At 41.1% G+C, this 14,651-nt stretch overlaps 1 protein-coding gene across 15 annotated transcripts in view; it reads right to left on the bottom strand.

Moving 5' to 3' along the window:
* Positions 1-14,651, bottom strand: part of Abcb5 (ATP binding cassette subfamily B member 5) — a 93,934-nt gene that overhangs the window by 35,643 nt on the left and 43,640 nt on the right. For 12 of the 15 annotated variants that reach the window (XR_013044566.1, XM_006988289.3, XM_076551585.1 and 9 more), the window contains 4 exons: positions 9,422-9,562; positions 5,095-5,238; positions 3,773-3,877; positions 3,554-3,631 (listed from right to left, as the gene is read on the bottom strand). Coding sequence is in view for 13 of the 15 variants with exons in the window: in XM_006988289.3 (XP_006988351.1) it covers positions 3,554-3,631; positions 3,773-3,877; positions 5,095-5,238; positions 9,422-9,562 (468 nt within the window). In the remaining 2 variants the exon portion in view is untranslated. Of the gene's footprint in view, positions 1-3,553; positions 3,632-3,772; positions 3,878-5,094; positions 5,239-5,425; positions 5,604-9,421; positions 9,563-14,651 lie in introns of those variants that run through there. The other 3 variants (XM_076551580.1, XR_013044567.1, XM_076551590.1) reach the window with 3 other exon arrangements.

Raw genomic sequence — 14,651 nt, forward strand, 5'->3', positions numbered from 1 at the left:
TACGTTTGGTAAGTCTTAGGTATTGTGAGATACGAGTTGGAAGGCTGAAAAACTGCTGCCTAGAAGCATGGAGTCTAAAGAAGACAGGTAAAAAACATGAGCAATAAAAGCACAAGGTAAGAATTGATTTCATTTCAGCAGCTAATAGAGATAGCCCTTCTGAGCACTTCTCAGCCCGAGGAAATGATTTCCTTTTATTAAGTGTTTCCTCCTACTCACTCAGACAACACTTACGAATTAAAAACCAGTGGAGAAACTGACAAATATGCTTCTATTAAAAAAAAAAAAAAAGCAAAAATTGTTGGCTTGACACAACCCAGCCAGGGCTCTGAGGCCCAGGTTACACAGTGCTGTCAAGGAAACCAAAATAAAACAGAAGCAGGTTGTACATGCAGTATGAATCATGCAGTGTGTTAGAAGAATGATGTGTGGAGGAATGCGTCAAGAGTAGGGTGGGTGTAACTGCGCACAGTTCTGTGCCCACTCCCATGGGAAGCTTCCCCAAAGTCTTAGATGTCTTAGGTGACCTGTGGCTATGATCACCGTCTGTGAGTGAAGCACCCCAGCAGTAGGTGAACACTCATGAGTGATGGCTGCAGTACGGGTACAGCATCAGAGCTGGAAGTCAAGCACTGTTAGTCTGTATCACTTGCACTCAAATTCAGAGATTTCATCTACTTTCTAGTTGTTTCTAGACTTTAACATGACATGGAATACATGAAGAAATTTTAGGCATGATATGAAGAACACAGAAAATTAATATTGAATATTATGTTCCAGATTCTGTAGTAACTTTTTATACCACACAATGAATAGTCTTAGCTACCTGTCTAATCAGCAGTATGCCCAAACTGCTTTTCTACAAGTCAGTAATTGTCTTCCTGTGTATGTGATCTATGCCAAAATATTTAGCAGGTTTTCTGGAATTTAGCTGTCATTAAGTGAAAACTGGCTTGCTTTCTGTTCTCCCAGGGGTAATATAAGTATAAACAAAGGCTATTGGGAATTCTGATATACATTTTCCCTACTAATAATTTTACTAGAAATAAAAATACAATCACACTCCAAGGAGTGTGTGGCATGTATTTTTTTCTGTAGTTATTTCAGCTGCACCATGAGGTACTATAGTAATCCACATTTTGTGGACTGGGGAAATGGATATGCTGAGGGATGGAGGGGTTAGGCCAAGGGCAGACAGCTGGCTAGTGCCAGGGCCAGGATTTGAGCTTCAGCAAAGAGGCAACAGTTCTTAGGAAATTATTTTGTTCTGCCTCTCATCTGGCTGAAGCATTCTGGTTGAGTTTTATTTCTTATTTCTTGAGCTTTGGTATTTGGTACCTTACAACCTTTTGGAAAAAGCTTCAGGCCTTTTTGAGACTCCTAAGTGGCTGCTATCAATGCTATTATCAGATAGATTCATTTTTTTACCTAGAATCCCCAAACAATCCAATTTACAGGGAATAGGACAAAAACAAAGAACAGAAAACAAAGCAACAACAACAAAAAACCAAAAAACTCAAACCCTACAGCTCTGTAGATCAATATTGGCCATTAAAAAAGACAATGAACAATATTTCTATCATGGAAGTTAGCAACAATCAGAATAATTTTTCAACTGAAAGGCTCTTGAGTAATCACATAAAAGATAGATTGTATACCTACAGAAAACCACACCCGATTCTATAAACATGTCTACTTCAGTGAGATTCCAAAATGGTCGTAAAAAGGAACTGCAAGCCTCAGCATGCTTTCGAAGGCTTCAAAGTTTTATCTTAGGACAGAAAACCAGGCAATAAAAGTTAGGTAAAATCCCATATTAGCAGTCTCTCTTGCCACAGACTTCAATGCTGTGAAGGCACTTACCAAGAAAAGGCTGAAAATGCTGTGCCTACACCAGCCCCTCCATCAAGAAAGGCAAATATAAGAAGCAAGAAGAATGCTTAAGGACAATTGTGAAAAAACAAAAAGTATGATGAAAGGGGCCGAGTTGAAATTATAGGGGAATTGAATAAAGTTGGTCAAGTAGTACCTGGCTTCTTTGTTCAACTTTACATGTTTTAGAAGGACAGAATTGATGGCTTATAGAATAGCAAGTCCCTGTTTAAGAGTGAGTGGTATTGTGCCGATGGTCTTCACATAAATCGAGAGAAGGATCTGTGTTGCATTAACCACTGGACCACCAGCGTATTTGACAACTGTCCTTCAGGTTAAAGCAGCTCAGGATCTTGAGGTTCTTCTCTTAAAACACTTTGTGAACAGGATCTGAAGAGATTGCTCAGTGGTTAAGGACAGTTGCTGCTCTTTCAGAGGATCTAAGTTAAGTTTCCAGCATATAAGTCAGGCAGTTCAACAGCCTCTGACTCTAGTCCTAGGAGCACTGCAGCCTCTGGCCTCCGTCATCACCTACATTCATGTGCACATACCCATGCAGATATATATGCATACTAATAATTAAAAATAAAATCATTAAAATATTCTGTGAACAGAGGGAAAGTCCAAAATAACACAGAGAAAATATAAAAATCTACATTTGTTTGTGTGAAATATCAAGATATTCAGGAAACAGTGAAAAAAAAAACAATTCTATGAACATAAATACACTTGAACTGGGGAAAATGAATTCATGAAGATAAAAACAGTAAGTCAGTAGGTGTGAAATGTAGTTTTAGTTAATTACAGTCTCACCTTAATTAAGATTCGAGGTGGGGACATAAGGTGCTAATACATAAAGACATATAAAATTTACTAAGAGTTACATGCAGGGGTTAGATCTACTTTTTAAAAATTGTTTTAGATTAGAGGCTGTTTCAAAGGTAGAGAAAGCTCTGAGCCAGGACCTTTCTGCATAGAGAGTGTGATGGCACTCACTGCTGGAGACTGAGTGCTGCAGTCCAAAGGACCATGGAATTCCATCGGAAAGCCTTCACTGGCCCGTGGATGAGATCTTAGGAATTAGTGACTCCTGCAAGGCTGTTCTGAGGTCCCCAAGTTCCTTTTCAGTTTTAATGTGTGGTCTTTCTTTCTCATCCCCTGACACAATGTGGTGCATTAAAGAGAAGCTAAATGAAATGAATACTAGTAGACCTGAAGTCTTTGTTTTATTTTCAAACCTCATAATTTGGATGTGCTTTGCTTTGGGGATTTTTTTAACTTTAATTTTGTGTATGTATGTGTGTGTCTGTATATGGATATGTGCATGTGAGTGTAGTTCCCCTAGAAACCAGAGATGATCACATTCCCTGGAGTCAGAATTATAGGTAGCTGTAAGCTACCTGACAGGGATTTTTGGAACTGAACTCTGCTCTACTGTAAGAGCAGTGTGCATTCTTAACTGGTGAGCCATTTCTTCAGCCCCGGATGTGATTCTACTAGGAGAATATGCTTATAAGAATTCTGAAGGCAGATTTTGCTGCCTAGAACCACAACAAAAAAATTATGCTTTTCAATGATCTGATACAGAGACTATTTCAAGAAATGGGAAAAAAAACTAAAGGTTAGAATGTTTGATAACAAATCTCAATTGAAAGAAGAAAAATCCACTAAACGCACTGACCTGGTACAGCATGGCTTTGAATGCCAAGTGTCTTAATCTCATGGCTAAATTTTCCTCTGCTCTGCCATAAAACAACCCCTAGGAAACAAACAAACAAAAAATTCTACATTTATTATTAACTTTCTTTGTATCATTCAGTTATTATATTTCAACTGAAACAGAGAAGATAATGTAAACATGGAATCCTGCCCAGGGCTGGTTAGTCAATTAAAAGTTTACCTGCATCAGGTAAGTAACAAGAGCAACAATGCCCAAGATGACTAACATCATGGAGTAGAGTTCTGCATCATGTTTTAATGTAGTTTTATTTTTATCTTCAAACATCTGAGAAGGAACAGAGTTTCTATTAGAAGCTTGGAGGAAAGTGCAAACAGAAAACAAAATGACCTCATTTAAAATGTCCACATATATCAGGATTTCCTACAGGGATTGTAACATAAGGAAAAAACTATGCATTTCTGGGCCAAAAAATTACTGTTATTATTCTCTGTTTACTTTAAATATATAGGATAAAATCAATTTACTTTTCACTTCCCTACATTTGCTCTGTAAATGTATTAGACAAACAAGTCTTCTATTATCATAGCATTTTTTCTTTTTTATTATTATTTGACTTTTCCCTCTCCCCCTCCCTGATTTGCATATATTTGTGTGAATTTGGGCTTTTGTGTATAGGTCAGAGGTTAACTTTGGTAGCATGTTCTTGCCCTCCACCTTGCAGAGGCAGGGCACATCCTCTGTTACTATACTGCACACTCTAGGCTAGCCATCCACCAGCTCCTGTCTCTGCCCAGATCTTGCCATAAAGTGCTGTATTACAGATGTGCACTACATTTGGCTTTTAATGAGGGTTCTAGAATCAAATTCAGGTTGTCAGATTTGTGTGGTAAGCACTTTACCTGCAGAGATAGCTTTCTGACCATATAGTATTTTTTCAATGAGATCAGCAGTTTGAATTATTGTTTCTAATAACTTTTAATAACTCACATTTCTTAATTTTCATCTAAAGTGAGATATCTGTATGTGCCCCTAGAAGTTGTTCACGAATTTAAGTACTACACACACACATTGGCATAGAATGTACCTGTGTATGGGGCTGCTGAAGACAGTGTGGGTCTAGTGATTTCCTGAAGCAGTCTACTCTTCTGGGGCTTTGGCAAAATCCCAAACTCATATTCCCTATCCCTGAGCTGGCTGGTAATAAAAATTTGTCATTGTTTGGACAGGTTGGGAAGAGAGAAGCTGTATCTGTCTCTTTTATTGCGCCAGTGCTTAGGAATGCTGATACAACACTGGAGTCAGAATTAGAAAACAAAGCAATTTCTCTACAGCTCACCCAGCCAGCAGGACCCAGCTGAACATTATGAGACAGCAATGGTTCATTTCCCAGGCACGGGAGCTGCCTTTCCTACTACAGACCCTGTCCGAGGGACGACCCACAGAAAGTTCTGGATTCCCCTTTGTGGATCAATATGCTACAGCTCTGTGTTCTCTCACTATGCTTAAATTGTAAAAAGCATAAACAAGTGAGTTTTACTTACAGTGACTAATTTTGCAAAGATGATAGAAAATGTTGGGTGAATAGATCCATTTAGGACAGAAGCCAGTGTTCCCAGAACCACAAAAGGCCATTCAGACTTGTTTAATTTAAATATTTTTAATAGAGAAACTTCAGGAAGACTTGTCTATAAATAAAACAAGTTGGTTAAGAACAACATCAGTCTGAGGACATTATGGAACCCAGGGAAGTGAGGCAGGACAAACAGAAGCACTCTGAAACCTAGCAAATACAACAGATGGCAGTGTACAATTGTATTTTCTTAGAAAAATTTACCACTGTTAGTACTAATGATGCGCCTCAAAAATACTTACATCCAAGTGATGATCTGTACAATGTCAGCTTTGGAATTCCACTCAGTTGCTATCACTAAGAAAGTACAAATTGGGGATGGAGAGACGGCTCAGTGGTTGAGAACCCATGTGGAAGCTCATAACCACCTCTAACTCCAGTCCCAGGGGATCTGATGCCCTCTTCTGGCCTCCACAGGCACTGCACACATGTGGTGCATAAGCATACATGCAGGAATAACAACCATACACATAAAAAATAAAATTAAAAAGTTAAAAAGAAAGCACTTACTAGGTCACATGTCAGGTAGCTAAGAATCGCAAGAAATAACAGAATCAGTTTTTCTTAATCTTGTTAGACTGGATTCAGTCTCATGCTTTAATTGAGGATAAAAAGTCATCAGAGAAAGTGCAAGAGGTCAATGTTTTACTAGGATTTTAGCCTTGAAAGTGTTCCAGTTCAGTTGGGTGGCATGGTGTGAGGGCACACATACTGTAAAGTGCACAGGCTGTGTGCTCAGAGCTAAGACTGAAGCGACGGCATCACGTTCAGTACATGTGAGGTAGCCAGGAAAGCTGTTATACTCATTACATGTTTGATATTGAATTAATATTTAGTTGTCATGCATTCAGGAATATTTTACTATTGTCATTTTTAAAAATTTTGGGGTGCCAGCTTTCAGCTCAGTGCCCCCATTTGCAGTTGTGAGTGACAGTTTTAAAAGGTGGAATTTTATTTTATTTTACTTTTTGTTTTGCCTCTAGGATTAAAAAAAATGCAGGTTTAAAAAAAAAGGAGTATTGGTTAAACAATGTTAACAAGACAGAAAAAATAAAATGAAATAAGACAAAATCAAAATGAAAAAAATCTCTGTAAAATCATGAGAAATGTCATACCTAGTATATTATGGATTATAGAATGTCTTAAGATAATCTGATGTAAAAATATGAGATAGGCATTTTCTGTAGAGACACAAACCAGTCTGATAAAGTTAAAAATCTCCTAAAGAATTAAAAATTTCATCTCATCTATTTTTGAATTTTATCGAGTTTTAATTTGCACATAGCCAACTGCACACACGTGTGTATTTTAGGAGTTTGGAAGTAGCTAGGTATTGATGAGACTGTTAACAGTTACCGTAGTTAACACAACTGCTTCCCTGGAAGGTTCCTCCCCTTTGCAAGCTGCTCTCCCCGGATGCTGGTCCAGCCCCTTGCCCTGAACCCACCTATGCCACTCACCTTGTGCTTCTCGCTTTGCGATCGGGGTGCTGCTGTTTTTTATTTTAATGCTTTGGGAGTTTTTAATTTAGCCTGAGCTCAAGTCCTACAGCAGATAAGTGGCTTATAAATACTTTCAGTTTATGGCTTATCCTGTTACTTGAATCTGTTTTATAAATGGAAATGTTCTTCACTCTAATAATATCTAATTTATTATTATTTTTCTTATCAGTATGTTTTTGATAATATATCTAGGAAATCTTAAAATCATGAAGACTTTCTATTGGATAGTCTCACATAAACTCAATGTTTTTACATTAATAAAGAGTGTGTGTGTGTGTGTGTGTGTGTGTGTGTGTGTATGTGTGTACATGTGCACATGCATGCCACAGGTATATGTGGAGGTCAGAGGTCAACTTTCAGGAGTCCATTCTATTCTTCTACCATGTGGTACTGGGGACTGAACTCAGGGTATCAGAAGACTTTACTCACTAAGCCATCCTGTCAGCTGGTTTTTGTTTTGTTTTATTTCACTACTGATTTTTTATTAAATGCTAGATGCTGTAAATTTTACTCTGCTGGGTACTTGAAATAAATGAAAATTCCCATGGCATCCATTGATGACATCCACAGTTTTTGACAATCTGACAGTAGTTTATTTCTTATATTCACAAAGTAATGTTAAACCTTTTCCAAGGGCTAGTGGGGAAAATTCTGATCCCCCCCCATTCAGATTAATAGATTTCTATCCAAAGATCTTCTGTGAGCTTGTGGACTATATAATAAAAAACAAAACAAAATAAACTAACATAAAACTAAAAAAAAGCCACAAATAAACAAACAGCAGCAACAATAAACAAAACAAAAAGAATAGCATTCAAAATTGAAAATTATTTTCTTTAAAAATTTAAAAATTAATTTTATTAATTTATTTTGCCCACATGCCTATATGTGTGTGCATGTGTGCATATATGTGTGTGTATGTGTGTGTGCACATGTCTGGTAAAAGCAAGCCCCTTTACCTGCTGAGCTGTCTTGTTGGACGGAAAATTATTTTTATGTGTTTATACAAATGAACCTTTAGAAAAATAAAAGTGATAGAAAAGAAGGGGAAAGAATAAGTGTGAATATCAAGAAGATCACATAGTAAAAGGGAATGCATTGTATCTAAAGTGTGAAACAGCTGATTGGCCGTGTCACACAGGGCATCAGGAGGGCTGGGGTACACCATCAGGCAGATAGCTGACAGATGAGAGGGAGAAGGTGGGCTGGGAGACAGCAGGAAGAGCCAAGGGAGCTTTAATCTGAATTGTCTGTTAGCACTAGGAAGAAGAATGGCTTTCTAGTTTGGGAGGTAACAGTGGGCCCAGGACAGCTGTTGGGGGATTGGCAGCTGGAGGCTAAGGACACTGAAGCCACCACACAGGAACTGGCCAGATGAGGGACTTCTGGTTAGAGGTAACAAATACAAAACAGCACACAGGGCCAGTGGAGAGGGCTGGGGAGAGGGAGAGCTCTGGGGCTCAGGGAACCGGGTGGAGGGAGATGCTTATGACAAGGTGTGCTGGCTGGTTCGTTTTTTGTTTGTTTGTTTTTTTTCCAACTTGACACAAGCCAGAGCCATTTGAGAGAATCTCAGTTGAGAAAATGCCTCCAATAGATTGGCCTGTAGGCAAATCTGTGGGTGCGTTTTCATGTGGGTGGTCCCAGCTCACTGTGGACAAGGCCACCCCTGGGCAGGGGTTGTATAAGAAAACAACCTGAGCAAGCCATGGAGAGCAAGTCAGTAAGCAGCCTCCATGGCCTCTGCTTCAGTTCCTGCCTTGAGTTCCTGCCCTGACCTCCCTTCATGATGGACTACAACTGTAAACTGAAATAAACCTTCTCTCCCCAAGTTCCTTTTGAGCATGGTGCTTATCATGGCAATAGAAACCTAACCAGGGACCGTACTGAGAACATTCAGCTGTGGGTCTGGAGCCCAAGCTGGGTTAAGAGGAAGGAGTTAAACTGTGACAGAGAAATGACACAGGGTAGGGTAGTGACTGAAGAGAGTACTGAGTGGTGTTGGGGGCAGGGAGGGATAAAGCAGGGTGACCTTTGTCTTGGGAGCAGGGAAAAGTACGCCTGGGGACAAGTATCTCTATCCAGGGAGCTGCGTCAGAGGTCGGAACTGTATGTGGGGCTTATCTGCCTCCAGGCTGTTGCAGCGGGAGTGGCCGGTGAGAGAGACATTGAGATTAGTTAGAAACCCCTCTCCACCAGGACTACATGCAGAGAAAGTGGGTAGTATGTAAATGACCAATCAAAGGTCATGATACTGGGCTGGTTGCAATTCTCAAGCTCACTTCCATTCTTAGGTGTGCCTTTTCCTTCTTAATAGTAGGTTTAGATTTCTATGACTATTCACTTGTTGCTGGTCCAGTTCTTTGTTCTGAGACACAAGGACCTGGAAGTCCCACTGGATGACCTCTGGACTCAGTTCAGAACATTTTGACCCAATTTAATCTGGGGTGGTCCTGGTGGTGTATCCCACACTTCAAGATGCTGTCTTAATCCATGGTTTGCCTTCTAGGAAGGAACGGCATATTTTCATAAGATTTTCCCCCTCCCCAGCAAAGACCTTTGACATAAATGTGATTCATTAGATGACCTCCTTTGTGCCACAGGGAAAAGAGAGCAAATGTTTTGTGGACTTAATGGTACAGTACTAGTTTATTTTAAGTCAATTATACATTTTATAAGGATTATTTGGGCACTGGAGAACATGTATGCAAGCATGTTGACAGGTGACCCCATTACCTTTTGATGGTGGATGGCTTCCTCAGGCTGGTCAGCGCAGGGGGACTTGATGCTACTCACATCACACAGAGAAACAGAGCTGGTATTTCCTTCAGAGGAACACGTCTTTGACTCCATTTGTTCATCAGCTTTTTTAATATCCTTAAATGAAGAATGTATAGGCTGTCATAACGATGCCTTAAAAATACAAAGGCAGGGCTAGGGAGATAGCTCAGCTGGTGACGTGCTCAGCAAACATAAGGACCCGACTTTGGTCTCTAGAACTCAAAGTTAAAAAAATAAAACCGGGCATGATGGAATGTACTTAGTATCCTAGTGCTGGGAGGAGAGGAAAGGGTGCTGCAGGGGGGAGCTGGGGTTCGGGAGCAACTGGAGGGTGAGGATGGGGGGACAGATAGAGATGAGTGGATCCTGGGGCCTGGCTGGCCAGATGTCCAGCCTGCTTGGTGAGTTCTAGGCCAGTTCCTCCCTCCCTCCCTCCCTCCCTCCCTCCCTCCCTCCTTCCCTCCCTCCCTCCCTCCCTCCCTCCCTCCCTCCTTCCCTCCCTCCCTCCCTCCCTTCCTCCTTCCCTCCTTCCCTCCCTCCCTCCCTCCCTCCCTCCCTCCCTCCCTCCCTCCCTCCCTCCCTCCCTCCTTCCCTCCCTCCTTCCATTTGTTTGTTTGTTTGTTTGTTTATTATACAGTGTTCTGCCTGAATGTGTCCCTGCAGGCCAGAAGAGCAAGCCAGATCTCATTACAGGTAGTTGTGAGCCACCACGTGGTTGCTAAGAATTTCTGGAAGAGCAGTGAGTGCTCTTAACTACTGAGCCATCTCTCCAGCCCCCTAGAGACTCTTTCTTAAAAAACAAACAAGCAAACATATCCACACAGGTACACACACACACACACACACACACACACACACACACACACACACAGGAAAAAAATACAAAGGTATTCTGCTGTGTCACTTGAAAGCTTGTGTGTGCGGCCAGGACCTGAGATCGTAGGAGACAATAATACTTTCCTGGCCAGCAGCCACAGCCCAACCCAGACTGGGATTTCAAAGCAAAATGAATATGTGTGCATTGCGGCTCCTTGAGAAAAAAAAATACAGAAAAATCAAACTAATAAAGTGTTAAAATATAGATTAGGGTTAAATTCTAAGCTAGATTGCACTGGACCTGGTTTTTCTTTTTCTTGCAATTTAGAAAAATGAGGGCAACTCCAGTGAAACACAGAGCAATGTTCACCGTCGTCCCCTCTAGTACAGGGAGCTGGCAAGGGAGAATGAGAGCTCAGACAGGATGGGAGAAAGATAGGGAGATGGAGGCAGGGTCAGGTGGGCAAGGAACAGTGCGCAGGACCACATTCCAGGGATGCTCAGATTCCTCAGCAATCTGAAGAACAGTTAACGAATCACACAAAGCCACAGTGAACTTTAACCAGACTGTCTTGCCTTAACATCTGTAATCACACACTTTTTTATGCTATCATCACCTTTTCTGTTATTTTTCTACTGCGGAAGAAATCTTTTATTTGGCTATGTTTTTCTTCAGAAATTATTTAATCTGTGGAAATTTTAAAATAGAATTTGACCTGCTTTCATAGTAAAGTTTTCTAAGGAGGAATTCTATTATTGGTTGAAGACAACTTATTTTTTTAAGGAGCTTGCTAGACAAAAGAATGATGAGGATGGGGGTGGGTGTTAAAGGTTTTAAGTAGAGACGGGAGAAAGAAAGATTAAGGGCCAATCAAAACTAAGGAGGTATGAAAACTTCTTATGGAAACCTATTACTTTGTAAGGTAACTAAAAAATATAATTTTTTTTTTTTAAAAAAGGAGTTTGAACATAAGTACCCTGCATGGGTAAATGAAAATCTTAGTGCCAGGCCTCAAACACCCCCTTACAACTCAAGGAGTCCTCAGAGGCCTCCAAAGCAATACAACCTGTTGACATTGCTCTTGGTTACTCGCCAGAACTAGAGGGTAAGACCATATTGTTGAAGATAAAACATATTTTGATTGTAAGACACAGAGAAACCAAGCTGAGACCGGCCTGAGAAGTTCTTTCCTGCTGGCCAGCTTCCCTAGTACTGGAAGGCTTTATACAGGAAGCTGGGTGGTGGTGGTGGGACAGGGAGGTGGGGTAAAGGCAGCAACAGTCTTACCCAGCACTGGACCCTGAGTACTGCAGTACTGACCTACCAGGCAAGGCATGAAGGTTATTGAGGAACCAACTGCTTTCTTATTGAATCTGAGGCCTGGACACAGGAGGGAATTGTTGTCTAATACCGTAAACATGCTCAGAAGTCCACAGATTGGATGGTCATAAGTCTTAGGAGGGAACATGTGTTGTTAAATGAACATGCCAAATTGTCTTTTAAATATTTATGCTTGTATTCATAGGTTAGTGCTGCTCTCAGTCTTGGCCAAAGAAGCCACCTTCCACAGTGGACATCAGTTAATATGAGACTGATAGCTGGCTAAAATAGCTGAGAACAAGGGACTGTTGGGTGCTTAGCTCTAAACTGGACACCTCAAGGCTCAAGGAGCATGTAGAAGAAAAGGCAGAGGATGGGGAAGAGAGCTTGAAATGCTGTCCTCTGGACGTGATGTGGCCATTGCATTCACTAACTCCCACCAGCCATGGTTATCTGAACAACATCAAGCCAGCAAGTTCAGTCGATCCTGCAGGCAGCACTGGCTGGACTCAGTGGGTTGCAAAAACAGAAAGAAAGAAAAGAAAAAGAAAGAACAGTACATGGAGGTGGGCGGGGATGCTGAGGAGTATGTTCCGAAGTTGGGCTGGAGAGCGATGGAGAAACATTTTATACATGTGCAAAATTGTCAAACTACCAATAAAAGACATCCTAAAAAATGCATCTGAGCCAGGCAGTGGTGGCACATGCCTTCAATCCCAGTACTCTGTGAGTTAGAGGCTAGCCTAGTCTATAGAGTGAGTTCTAGGAAAGCTAAGGCTACACGGAGAAACTCTGTCTCAAAAGACAAAACAAAAACCAACAAAGAACAAAAATGCATCTGTACTGGATTTGTTTCTTTGTTTGTTTGGTTTTTTTTTTATTTATTTATTTTTTTGCCTGAATGCATGTGCCTGGTGCCATGGAGGTCAGGAGAGGGCATCAGATCCCGTGGAAATGGAATTATGGATAGTTATGATGCATCATGTGAGTGCTTGGAACAGAACCTGGGTCCTTATGAACAGCTGATGCTCTTACGCACTAGGCCATCTCTGCAGCTCCTCTGGACCTTATTTCATATCCACAAATGCACAAATAACTCCAAATACTCAAATAACTCAGTATTAATTAATTACTGTATTTCCCTCATGTTAGGGATTAGAAAATAGAAGCATAGAGAATTTAATAAATTTATCCCAGGCCCTAAAAGTGTAGCCTCACAGAGTCGGCTGGCAGTGGCGGCAGCTCATTCCTCAGCTACTGAGCTGAGCTGAGCTACTTCTCAGGTTTTCTTTCCCTTTCCCATGTATATGTACTCTCTGACTCCGTCTGTCTGTCTCTGTCTCTGTTTCTCTCTGTGGTGTGTGTGTGTGTGTGTGTGTGTGTGTGGTGTATATGTGCTCTCCGACTCTCTCTCTCTCTGTCTCTCTCTCTGTCTCTCTCTCTGTCTCTCTGTCTCTGTCTCTGTCTCTCTCTCTCTCTCTCTCTCTCTCTCTCTCTCTCTCTCTCTCTCTCTCTGTGTGTGTGTGTGTGTGTGTGGTGTATATGTGCTCTCCGACTCTCTCTCTCTCTGTCTCTCTCTCTGTCTCTCTCTCTGTCTCTGTCTCTGTGTGTGTGTGTGTGTGTGTGTGTGTGTGTGTGTGTGTGTGGTGTGAATGTGTGGTGTATATTTGTGCTTGTGAATGTGGAGGCCCAAGGTCAACAATGAGAGTCTTCCTTGATCATTATTTACCTTATTCATTGAGGCAGAGTCTCTCAGTTGACCCCAGAGAGTGCTGACAGGGTTAGACTAGTTGGGCAGTTGTGTACTGGGATTCTGTCTCTTCTGAAATTATAGCTCCCCTCCCCCACCCCAGCCCACACCGGTGGGAATCTGGACTTACAGCCCCACCTACTGGTAGTAATCTGGAATTACAGAGGTCTGCCACACTGGTGGAAATCGGGAATTACAGCTGCCCCGAGGTTCTGGAATTGCAGTTCCCCCAACACTGGAGGGGATCTGAAATTACAGGGGTCTGTCACACTGGAGTGGATCTGGAATCTGATCCTCATACTCGCAAGGCGATGCCACCTCCCCGAAGTGATCCATCCCCCGTTCTTGGATGTTCTTAGCAGTGTTGGCTTTGTCATCGTGATGGTTATGAACTCTCAGAATGACTAATTTTGACACTATGAGCAGCAGTGGCAAATAGATACACCCAGAATTTGAAAAAAAAATCACTTATTTGTGTGGGTTCATTGAGCATTAAGATCACAATGTATTCCGTCTGAATTGACACAATTTTGGTTACCTGAGAATACTGATCTACTTCAAGGAAGTGTTAACATATTTTACATAACTGTAATTTCCCCACATTGTGAAGCCCTTTAACTCAAGGCCTAGCAATGTACTTTCAGTTTAATTATAGCAAAAACTAAAGATGTGTTACTCCAAAGAAAGCCTAAGTGTAATGGTTCTTAAAGATCGCAAAAAGTGATGCATTTGACCCTCAATTATGTCCTTTTCTTACTAGTTATATTGGTTTGGAAATATTGAACTTAGTAACTTTATAAGCTGATGCCCCTAAGACAGCGGTTCTCAACCTGTGGGTTGTGATCCTTTTGGGGGTCACATATCAGATAGCCTACATATCAGATATTTACATTAGATTCATAACAGTAGCAAAATTACAGTTTGAAGCAGCAATGAAATAATTATATGATTGGGCGTCACCACAACATTTAACTGTATTAAAGGGTTGCAGCATTAGGAAGGTTGAGAACCACTGCTCTAAGGGATGAAAAATGATGCAAATTCAGTGCCAAGCAATGTCTCACTTTTACTTATTGATTTTTGGTTTTTTGAGACAGGGTTTCTTTGTGTAGCCCTGGCTGTCCTGGAACTCACTCTGTAGACCAGGCTGGCCTGGAACTCACAGAGATCCGCCTGCCTCTGCCTCCTGAGTGCTGGGAATAAAGGTGTGCACCACCATTGGCTGTCTTCACTTTTCTTTTTAAAGGAAATACAGAATATGGATGAATATGAAATAAAATAAAAATCAAGTAGTTCAT

The sequence above is a fragment of the Peromyscus maniculatus genome, chromosome 14 (genome assembly GCF_049852395.1).
Source record: "Peromyscus maniculatus bairdii isolate BWxNUB_F1_BW_parent chromosome 14, HU_Pman_BW_mat_3.1, whole genome shotgun sequence".
Taxonomy (NCBI): Eukaryota; Metazoa; Chordata; class Mammalia; order Rodentia; family Cricetidae; genus Peromyscus; species Peromyscus maniculatus.